Source organism: Argopecten irradians, chromosome 14 (genome assembly GCF_041381155.1).
Source record: "Argopecten irradians isolate NY chromosome 14, Ai_NY, whole genome shotgun sequence".
NCBI lineage: Eukaryota > Metazoa > Mollusca > Bivalvia > Pectinida > Pectinidae > Argopecten > Argopecten irradians.
Genome location: NC_091147.1, coordinates 35,254,755 through 35,266,671, shown reverse-complemented (window position 1 = coordinate 35,266,671; position 11,917 = coordinate 35,254,755). Strand labels below are relative to the sequence as shown.

The following is an 11,917-nucleotide window of genomic DNA, read 5'->3' as shown; positions in this document are numbered from 1 at the left end:
AATTTAAAAACTCAAGCTTATTCTCAAATACTGTATTTATCCACGTCAATTTATATTTGTAAACTTTATTTAATATATTTGTATATTGTCTTATCAATAAAAGATATAAAACTAAGTATCTTATTTTAGAATATTTTCGTATTGCGACTATTATAACGTGTACTTCCGGTTTTGGTTTGGCAGCTGTTGAAAACCAAAGAGGGTACACTGGTTATTTGACGTTTAAAATGGCTCAGGTATGTTTACGTTCATGTTTGTTTGTCCTTAGCCTCATCTGACAACAACAGTTATCTCTTCTCCCCGGCAAAGAAAATGTAGACACTATGTAGTGCCGGATAGCAACATGTCAAACTACCTACCATATGTGAAAAACCCGGTACCAAACCGGCATTCAGACATTTGCTAATTTAGCTGTGCATTTCGATTGTGTAGGACTTTGATGTATGGCTAAAACAACAAACAGCTCAGTTTTGACAGTCATGGTTAACTTAAAATTTAGACTGTCATATATTTGACACACATTTTGCCACCCCCTTCCTCCAGGTCAGTGTTACACACACATTGCTGTATCTGTACTTCTCTGATCATAATCCATTGTCTTTTCAAGTTTTGAATGTACGTATTGAATAAATTGAAATAAAATGCAAAAAAAATGGACAAAATATACATTGATGAATGATCAGAAAAAAAATGTCTTCAGTATGTTTCTGATCTATTATTAAATACACATGTAATATTTTGTATTATCTATATTCTAAAAGCTTAATTTGCCTTTGTTTTCTTTTTTGGTGTGATAATCATAAATTATGGTGATCACTTAAATAAACTTTTCTTCTATTAGGTGGAATCCTTTTTTTCGACTATATTTAAATATCAGTTTCTGTCCTTGTTTGGAAGACTTGTGTATAAGGTACCTTTTAGTCTGCGTTTTGCTCACAGGGACTTGTAACGTAGGTTGTGAGAAAGTCTGCTGTGTATACATGTGTACTATATATATACTATATAAAAGGACAAGGGAACCAACGACTCTCTTGGAAGAGGTACACCTGCCTCTACAAAAGTTGCCCATATTCCGTCAAACATGGATAAATATGCTACATATTTAATACCAATATATTCTTAAATAAATTTTCAACATGGAAAACACAACTTCAAACACGAAATAATATATTAACATACCTTTATTTCGCTATGAACGTGGAAAATGCGGTCAGATATCACCGATGTCGTTTTGCATGTCCACTGAAATCTAGGTTAAAAGCGTTTGTGTGGATATTGTGTACCCCATACCCGGACCCGGACTGGAAACACCATATACCCGGTGTCTGTACACTAAAAGCTACAATATCAATCTGGTAACGGTCAAGTACAACATTAGAGTCTCCATTTAAGTTAGATTCTTCAACTAATGATGCATACATCTCAAATAAAGGTTCTTCTAAGAACTTAAACAGTGAAACTTAATTTATACAGAGTCTGGGTACAGAATTTCAGTGCAGTATCGGGTAAGGGCGAGTACACGAAAAAGGTACCCATCATCAATTACAATATGGCGGATTATACGAACAAGAGTCAAGTGCCTGGATAAAAAAAAAGTGTGATTCCTCGCTTAGCTGTTGGATTGGATTAATGAAAGAGTTATCAGAGATAGCCTATTTGTATTTGCAATGGGAAAATATCACCAGAAAGTGAAATGAATGCATTCAAAATTTGTTACAAGGGAATATGAGTGCTTTTGACCTAGATTTTACTGGACAGGCAAAACAACATCGGTGATATCTGACTGCATTTTCCACGTTCATAGTGAAATAAAGGTATGTTAATATATTATTTCGTGTTTGAAGTTTTTTTTCCACGTCGAAAATTTATTTAAGAATATATTGGTATTAAATATCTACATATTTATCCATGTTTGACGGAATATGGGCGACTTTTGTAGAGGCAGGTGTACCTCTTCCAAGCGAGTCGTTGGTTCCCTTGTCCTTTTATATAGTGCATAGTACACATGTATACACAGCAGACTTTCTCACAACCTACGTTACAAGTCCCTGTGGTTTTGCTGGCTTCCTTAAACAAATGTCACTTTGTGGAATTGTGTTCATTAATGGAAATTTTAATATTTATAATTTCTTTTCACTAATCACTTTATTTGTACTAATTGTCTTATTAAGCATTCAGATTTTTTTAATGTTTGTACATATATATATAATGAGATTAACAGTTTTTGATACTTTTGCGTGAACATGTTAAATCTTACATTTCAAATTTCATACATGTAATTAAATTGCTGTGATTCTCGCTTTCACAACCATGCTGATTAATATCTAGAGTCCTTTATTGGACTTTCATACTTTTTGAAATTTATTTAATTCTGGTTTTGTAAAACAGACTTGTGATCGCTATACATGTTATGTACTTATATCAACCAATAAACCATTTTTGTTTTTATTTAATGTTCTATTATCATTTTTGTATTGTTTGCTGTTTTACAAACTTTAGATCTAAGATTTGTCAATTGACAATTTCAAATCTATAAAAATTAAAAAAAAAAAAATGATCTGGAAAATTTAATTGGGCCATAATTAACTCATTTACTCCTGTAATCTCATAATGAACTATTCCAGCCTTTGAACTAGAAGAGTTTAAATGTGTCATTGGGGGTAACGGAGTTAATACAGACTGATATATATATATATTATCCTCAATAAAGATATTTAATAAAGACTGCAATCTGCATAACATTATAGTGTAATATATATTAGAATCCTAATGTTGCCTTTGTCCTTTCAGTTTAATTTGAAAACAAGTCACTTTAAGTCATTCAATTTTAGTATTACATGGTAATGAATGGCTACCTTAAATGTGGAGGTCAAAACATTAATTAAATGTTAAAGCAGTGTGTTGAGGTATTTTCTTGTTGAATCTATATATATATACATGTATGACTGATGTTGACCAATTCTTTCTTTATTTCATTTCACAGAAGAAAGAATCTGAAGAGGCAGGGGTCAGTGGTTAAAATATCTATGCATGCATGTTAAAAACAAATATTTGGTGATGGGAATATAATAATGTTTTAATGAATCAGGAATTCAAAGTACAATAAAGATATTTAGATATTATCAAGTTAGACAACCTCAAATTGAATGCAGAAGAATTATGGATCCAGTGCAATAGTTTCAGTGTTGAACCTATGATAACAAATCAAGTAAGGCCTACCACTATTTTAAGTATTTGATTTTGATTGGCTCATAATTTTTAACAACATTAGGGAAGCAAAGCCATAGGAGAGAGTTGACAGCTTTATAAATTTTATTTTAGCATGTAGAAGAAGACAATTCCCAGAGTGATCTCCTCTTTACATATAGTACATATAAGACCAATTTGAGGCATTGGTTCATCTAGATCTGATAGTGAATGGTGAAAGTTTTGTGTATAGATACAGTATTGCCCTTGGTAGTATATGTACATTCAAATTCTCTCATATATTACTGTATTTTCCCTAATGAGGGCACCATGCAGCGCGGGTAAATGGCTTAGGGGGGGGGGGGCACCGTTATTTGAGACCATTTTTAGATGTTTTTTTCTGAAACAGACTATAGTCATCTTGCTTTTAGTTTCGTTTTTTTCTGAAACTTGCTATAACCAACTTACATTTTGATGTCAAGTAAGTATTGAAATTACATAATTATGAAGAAATGTATGCACCAGAAGTATTAAACATTGGTTAAATATGTCTGTTTCACGGAATTTTGGCATTTCATGCTAGCCCGTTTGTTTACCATGCGTACATAAAATGGCGGACGGTGCTTTCGATCACTACTTTCGTTTTGTGGCAGATGGGAAATACCGACAAGAGTACACAATAAAATGCTTAGAAATGATAACATTCATGTTATTTAGGACCTTTATCATAGATATACAGAAGTTTTCATAAAAACTGTATAGACATCGCTAAAATATTGTTGCCAGTTAGTCTTCATCCATACAGTGGAACTCGGTTAATATGAACTCTAAGGGACCGAGATAAAACTTCGAGTTATCCGAGTGTTCTAATTAAGTGAGTTATCATGTCTACTGACGATCTCTTTACTTAGTAAGACCAGTTCCATGGCTTAAAATGATGTGAACAAGAGAGATCGCCGATTGTAGTTGCAAAATTATAACAATAAAACGAGATATATATTTTGAAATGCTGTTCTACAGCAGATTTATGGAGAAAAAAATCAGCATTTTTGGCAAACACGTTGTCCAAAAAATCTCATTTCAAGTTATAAGAACATTTTATGTATGATTTTTGTCATTCGGATCCAAAATTTACTTTGTATTATCCGAGTTCTTCGAGTTTTCCAAATTTGAATTATCCGAGTTCTTAAACAAAGATAAAGAGGGAATTCGGCCGGGACCGGCAAAGTACTTCGTATAAGCCGGGTTGTCAAATTATCCGAGTTCGTATCAACCAATTTCCACTGTATGTGTGTGGGGCATTCAAGTGACACGTTTTGTTTTGAACTTGGCATTCTCGCTGTTTCTATATGTAAATACTTGACAAAGATGTCCTAAGTTGCCCAATGCAATAAATTTATAGCTGATCAGATATCTGTTAAGCATCAGATTGATGTGAAACAGTATTTTATTAGCGTCTGCAAAGACAAATCGTCACAATCTGGCACAAAAATTGTATGAAATTAGTTGATTTTTTCAGCAAAAAACGTGGGGGCGCCCTAATTAGAGGAGGCGCTCTTAACAGGGAAAATACAGTATCTGAGTTAATAAACATTCATAAGAATTAGAAAGTTTTAGTAGGTACCGTATTCTTCCCAATAAGTGCCCAGGGCTCTTAAAAAATAGAAACAAATTTGGACTTGCCTTTCATAAAATTATTCTAGAAAGCCATAAATCAATTTGCAAAGAAATCAGTAACAAAACTTTCATATTTTCAGTCTGCATTTAATTCAAAGCAAGTGAAATTGATATTGGGTCAAATACGGTATATCACTTGATTATCGGATCTATCAGAGTTACTTCCCTTTATTACACTATCTTGGTGCTGACAGGTTTATTAATGCCAGTTAAGTCACGCACAGAAGCTACTGATTTGAACTGTCAGTTCTTCATATAGCAAATGCCTTACTTGGGATTTGAACTCGGCAACTCAGAGGTCGAGGGCTTGTGATTACATGTCAATTACAATCAGTCACTGCTGGTAACTCTGATATGTTATCTAATTACCTGCACAAGTCTGGAATCAAGGAAAAATAAATTTTTGGTGATAGAGTTTCTTTAAGTATCTTTAAATTAAAGACCATAATATTTACATATGTTACATTATTTTTCACCTGTAGAAATGTATACATAAATATCAATTGAATTCTCTCAATAATAATTCAATAATGTATGGATTAATTTTGTTCAGTTGGTTCTTCTGTATAATTTTATTTAAATTTCATTTGTAAATTATGTTACTTCTAGATTGAATTAATATTTGGCTTATAAATTGTGTAAAGACGTTAATAAGCTGTATATGAAAATTTGTCAATTTTCATATACAGCTGTTTCATTTCCAAAGCCAAACCCCCTATTTTTTCCCCAATTACAATATTATGAAAAATTCCCAAATCAAATTACTGAAAAACAAATAAAACCTGGATATCACCCCCATCGTTGTTTACCCGTATAGTGCGCACCCCGAACTTTTCACTTGATAAATTATGAAAAAAAGCGTGCACCATACACGCAAAAATACAGTAATCTAAAAACAAACTACTCTGAAACTGTTGTAATTGTTGTCACCTTTTGATAAAATAAAACAGTTTACAGTTTTACAATATCTTATCACTTTTAATACCATGTTCAGTAATGGGTAACTTTTCCCAAGACTGCTCTTTTTGCAATTAAAAATTCCCAATTTGTTACCAAAACTTTTTTCCCAAAATACCCTGAAAAATCACTGGCAATTGATGCATATGAAATAGTTCGATATGATGCATAATATTACATGTATATATAAGATATTTAAAAAATATTTGATGCTCTTTGATCATGATAAATTACATGCATGCATTTAAATTTCTATTATTTGAGGCATTTTGAGAAAATTTGATTATAGTGTTTTAGGTCAAGGTTGTCTTATAATATCATAATTCAAATATTTTAATGATTTGAAAATATGTTTCAGCAGTTCAGGATTGTTTATATTTGCATTTGCATAGTACAGAGTTATCTGTCCTTGTGAGTAGATATTAAATGTGACATCATGTATTTATGAGTGAAACTCTACATCAATTCATATTTTTCAGAGAATACAACATAATTTGTGCTCACAAACTAATGACGTCACAATTTATAGCTACCACAAGAGAGATAATTCTGTTATATACAATGACAAAGACGAAATATTGACATAAGTTAATTTATACAATCATTACATGAGAATCATTTGAATTGTCCAAATTAAAAAAAAAACCATACATTTTTCATTTAATACATTAATTTGTTTACAGTGGTCTGCGGATGAAAAGCCTGTCAAGATAGACAAATGGGATACCGCAGCTTTAAAGAATGCTTTGGACGATGGAGCAAAAAAGGTAGGATTACATCAATAGGGAATGTTCAAATTTGTCCATTGTAGTGGGATGGGAGATTTATTTACACTGTAAAAATGTGAAATGAAATTGCAGTTAACACCTTGGAAAAAGTAAAAACCAACTTATTTTAACTTGAAATTCACATTTTTCATATGTTATAAGGTTTGTGAAAATCAATCGCCTCAGAATTTGACCAAATGAGTTTTATTTCACTGCACTGTAAATATAAATATTATAAGTTTTGACAGTATACATGTTACATCTACCGCCATTATTCATGATTACTTCCAAGGCTAAGACCTTAGGCTACCATATGCAAATGCAAGTGTTGTAATTCTCAAAATGTTGGTAATGTTTGGTTGTGAATAACATATTAAAAGCTCTTTTTGATTTGTCAGTATAACAATTATGGCTTATACCTGTGTAATTTTTGGTTTTTATGGAAACTACTGTATTACAGGTGATACTGGAAGGTTTTAAGCTGAAGGAGTCCCACACCTTGTTTGACCTTCGCCTGTTAATCTGTTCCGTGGCTGTTGGTTTCTCCTTCTTTGCCCTTCTTTGGGATTATATCCGACCGTTCCCGGAATCTCGTCCAGTCCTCATCATCTGTGTCTTATCGTATCCTTTTACTACAATATTTATAATTAGAGTTACTTCCCTTTGTTTTAGATTTCAGCACAGACAGACATTTTGCCTGAGTTGTCTCCCTTCCAGCGCAGAGAAAATTCAGTCTTAAGACTTTAATTGTACCCAGATTTCTGTCTAACTTAATAATGTTGACCTTCCAACAAAGTTCAAAGTAATCTCACATTTAAAGTACTGATGAAGTTAAGGAAAGATTTCGTACAATACACCAAGGGCATAAACCATCTCTCTGCAATAGTCCCAAGGATAATGAGAGAAAGTGCTACGTACACCTGTGTCGGTGGATGATTCCATACTGGGAATTAGGTTAGGAAGTAGTTAGCAAGCATTTAATGTCTAACAGACATATTTCTAGTTCGGTTTATCGTGTAAACCATGCTGATATCTACAATTTATTTTCTACTGTTAATTAGGACACCATAACTAAGGTACATGTACAATGAAACCTGGACACCACCTTTGTATAAAGACCACCTACTTTATTGCGGTCTCAAATGGTCATTTTAGACAGGTTTGACCATGTTGTATCAGTCATATGTATTAATATTTTGATATTGGAAAGCAATGAATTTTATCAGAGATGAAGTCACTGAAGTATTTAAAAAATTTTTGTGTGATGCCCCTTAACTAAAGCAGATACTTTGTATTGATGGGTGTGTTGACCGTGTACACATCATACATAGAGAGGGGCATATTCTTAGTGGCCCTGGATAAAGACGAAGCTGGACTGGAACCTGATGATGTCTGGGAACTATCATCTTCTCTCAAAAAGTAAGTTCAATTAACTAATTATATCCATGAATTACAATCATTAACTTAACTAAAGGTGTGAGTAAAATAATGTAAATGTAATCAAAATAGCATGATAATCAATATCAGTTCCCTAGGGGAGATAACTCTTTGTAGAACTAAAACCGATTAATAGTAACATTACTGCAGGGGAGATAACTCTTCGTAAATAATAACCAGACAGTGTTTGGATGAAGTAAACAATTAGTGCTCTACTACAGGGGAGATAATTCTTTGTCAATGAAAACCAGGCAGTGTTGGATCTAGTGAAGAATTTTTATAAACTACGGTAATCATTATACATGTAACATAACTATTCTTTTTTTCCTAGATATGATGACCAGTACCACCTCCAGATATCTGTCAAACCTGGAACCACAAAAATTGAACGCTCCATGGACTTTACTAAAAGTGTCAGCAATTTCTTCGATGAAAACGGCACATTTAACTACAACAGTTTTGAGCCTGAAGTCAGGATCTTAAAAGCTAAACTCTCCCAAAGCCACAAGGAGTGAATTTCATCAATCTGCTTGTATGTTGAGTTTGTGAGAGAGGACAGTCTCTGAGGTTGTGTAAGTGTGCTATTGGATTAAGTCTGAGTGTGAATTTTGTCAAGGTTTGATCCACTCAAATTAAGGTCTTCTTTGTTTGGTGACTTCAAAGTTGTGCGTCATATTGGTGGTTTGATACATTTCCCAAGTAAATAAATTGGGGGCTGTCTTCTGTGCCATGGTTGATACACTAGTCATACAAGTGCTTTTTTTTGGGGGGGGGGGGGGGGGGGGGGGGGTTGTGGAATGAGATACTAGTTTGAAGTAAAAATGAAATATTTTGTGTAATATTATCTATTTTTGTGCATTGTATCATGATACTAAATTTTGGCTTGCGTCATTCCCCATGACATTGAGAGTTCGAGTGAGTCCAGATCATGTTTATATTTAAGAAAAAGGACTAAAGCTTGTAACATTTATGCATACATGAAGTTCATAGTGGACAATACAATATACATTTATAATTACCTGCTCGGTCTATGTAAAAACGATCCATCTAGTTCTGCAGACATATTGAGTGAAGAATAGTATTCATTTGATATTGTTTTATGCTTTTTAAGTTATTTTCATACTTTAAAGGGCCACTACCTTTCCGGAGCAAAATTTATAGGTTTCTTAAAAACATTAATAACAAAAGAAAATATATATCGATGGCATAAGATGAGGTTACAACACCAAACATATGCAAGATTTCCTGTCTAATGTACGATAACAGTGGAAATTCATTTCGCTGTTTTGCCGTCTGGCGCAGTGATAGTCAACTACCGCGCGGCATTTAGGACGACAGGGGGAAACATAAAACGACCCGCGTTATGAAAATTAATATTTTATTTATTCTAATTAAACAGTTCTGAAGGTGGTGATAAGTGTGCTAGTAAACGTATAGTTAATAACTTCTGCGACTCTACAAAATTATTGATCTCGTTTCACATTCCTATTTTAAAAATTAAAAGCCGTTTCGGAAAGGTAGTGGGCCTTTAAGAGCAAAGTCGGAGTACACAAGGGTACCACCAATCTACATCTAGTCCCTTAATTCATTACCCCTGAGGACACATTTAGACTCTTCCAAATCAAAGAAAATATTAGTCCATATGAAATTTCAGGGATACATGAGTTTATACAGTGAAGAGAACACAGTAATAGTTCAGTTCTTACTGGATAGATACCTCTGCTTCCTATCTATTTTCTGGTAGTGACTGATGGTTTATGCTTTTTTTCCTGTAACTCTGAATTTTCTCCACAACCAAAGCCTGTCCTTGGGTGATGAAGGGGTGCTTGAATTGTTTGTGTGGAAGTGTAGAATGTATGACACATTACATCCTCTAAGTCAATAAATGCAACTGTATAATTGGGACATGAAATGCAATAGAAGTAATTAAGCAACATGTAACATTGGTGTTTTACTGGAGTTATCGCCCTTTTTTAAAATTCACTTAGTACCATGTACGAGCTGGTCATAGATTACCTTTCTCAAATAAACTAAAGGGAGTGCTGAAATGTTGTTATTAATTGCGCTTATTAATTAAGAATGTTAAGTAGAAATAAAAGTTCCAATGTTTAATTTGGATGCATGTTTTTACAGAGAATCAATTTAAAATTAAAGCGGAAGAATCCAAAACTTTGTACTTCAAGTAAACCAAGTCTTTGATACAGAGAAATGGGCTAGGAGTTTATGACATATTCCTATGTATAACATAAATTATTATTAGCAAGTACTGAACTGAATTGTGAAAGCAAGTGGTTTGTTTATTATATGTTGTTGAGGATGTAGAAAATTATCATGTATTGTTTGAGTGTAGTAGAACGTGAATGGGATAACATTGGGCCAAATTGCCGTATACATGTATGAAATGTCATTGTTTGTATTTTACAATAAAGTCTTGGTGTATTTAAATTGCAGTCCGTAAATTTTCATTTCTCTTCTTTAAATGATTGGCAAAATGACCTACCGCCGAAGATATCCACAGCAACACACCACACCCGGTCACATTATACCATAATGGGCGAACCAGTCGTCCCACTCCCTAATGCTGAGTGCTAAGTAGGAGCAGAAACTACCACTTTTATAGACTATGGTGTCTCGATCAGGGGACAGAACCCAGAGCCTACTCGCGAGCGAGCGTTCAACCGAAGGACAGAAGTGAGACGATATCAAGGGAGGTTTTAGGAAGAAGAAAGTTAGTTAGACAGAAGAGAAAAAATAGATCGTAAATTAAGTCGCCATTTACGATCATGAAATAGGGACAGCAGGTACAATTCTAACGCCCTACCGCACGGCCATTAAGATTTTAATAAACTTGTTTCAGCTTATATGTTAAGGCCATTTTGACACCGATTTTAAAAAGAAATGCCACATCGATGCATTTCCCTATATCCGGAGATAGGTTAAACCATACTAGTTCTAGGTCATGTTATGTCAGAATGCTAATACATTGCAGATTCTTAACTTCAAGATTACATGATCAAATAAACGGATAAACGGGCTGTACAAATTTTTTTTAAACTTCCGTTGAAATGATACATTATTTCTTTCTTAACGTTTTAGAGATGTTCACCTTCTTAACTAAGTCTTCCAACCATCATTTTCAAGTTAGGAAATATTTTAGTTGAAAGCCTACTTGCAATTGGATACGAGTTGTAAGTTCGTATAAAAGATACGGAAGTTGTCAAACCTGTATTTATTGAAATGTGTGATATTTTTTCACAATATCTTTAATCAAGTATTTTAAAACCCATTTGCGTTCAGGCATGTACATGTACGTATACATGTGCCTGGAATGGTTGACAGACATTGCAGACTGAATAACGTTCAGCCTATATTACAACGTAATTCCAGAAAACATCGTTCAACAGTACACTAATTAAATATTATGAATCGCGATTGGTTTTGATACCTATACTGAACTCTGCGGTTATATTGTGCATCTGGCAGTAAACTTATGTAATTTCTTATCGAGATGATGGTAATGCGTTTACTTTCAGATGATAATTACAATAAAATACAACATTCATGCCGTTATATGCAGACATTCATAAACTACCATTATAAAGTACTTTTATATATTAATCAGAAGATCACATGTTTAGCACGTGCATGCCCCTTGTTTATCCGACTTCACTATTGTCTCACGCGTGCACCTGCTCAAAGTAAAGTTTACATAATAAATCGGTGATTATTTTCCACAAACAAACATCCAGGGCACGCTATGTCTGCTATGGCGATCCTTTGTTGTGTGATTTATATAATAGACAGAACCAGTTCTGTAGGTTTTATCCGGAAAAACATGGAAATGATGTATTATAATATACAGACCGGCTATCAAACCTGAGATTACACGAAAC

At 33.6% G+C, this 11,917-nt stretch overlaps 1 protein-coding gene across 4 annotated transcripts; it reads left to right on the top strand.

Annotated features, from left to right (window-relative positions):
* Positions 1-138: 138 nt before the first annotated feature.
* Positions 139-10,469, top strand: LOC138308248 (signal peptidase complex subunit 2-like). 4 transcript variants are annotated; one of them, XM_069249237.1, is made up of 7 exons: positions 213-236; positions 842-910; positions 2,984-3,007; positions 6,504-6,587; positions 7,048-7,208; positions 7,872-8,006; positions 8,356-10,469. In XM_069249237.1, the coding sequence occupies exons 1-7, from the start codon at positions 228-230 to the stop codon at positions 8,537-8,539; spliced, it is 666 nt and encodes a 221-aa protein (XP_069105338.1). In that variant the 5' UTR covers positions 213-227; the 3' UTR covers positions 8,540-10,469. The 4 variants fall into 4 exon arrangements, with proteins under 4 accessions (XP_069105340.1, XP_069105341.1, XP_069105339.1 ...); XM_069249239.1 differs by lacking the exon at positions 842-910 and having other exon boundaries at positions 139-236; XM_069249238.1 differs by lacking the exon at positions 2,984-3,007 and having other exon boundaries at positions 187-236.
* Positions 10,470-11,917: the final 1,448 nt, after the last annotated feature.

What these genes read in the sequence shown, in the direction of transcription:
- LOC138308248 (XM_069249237.1), top strand. An exon ending in TTGGAAGACTTGTGTATAAG is followed by an intron (nt 911 to 2,983) that starts GTACCTTTTAGT and finishes TTCATTTCACAG; the next exon opens with AAGAAAGAATCTGAAGAGGC. An exon ending in CTCATCATCTGTGTCTTATC is followed by an intron (nt 7,209 to 7,871) that starts GTATCCTTTTAC and finishes TAACTAAAGCAG; the next exon opens with ATACTTTGTATTGATGGGTG.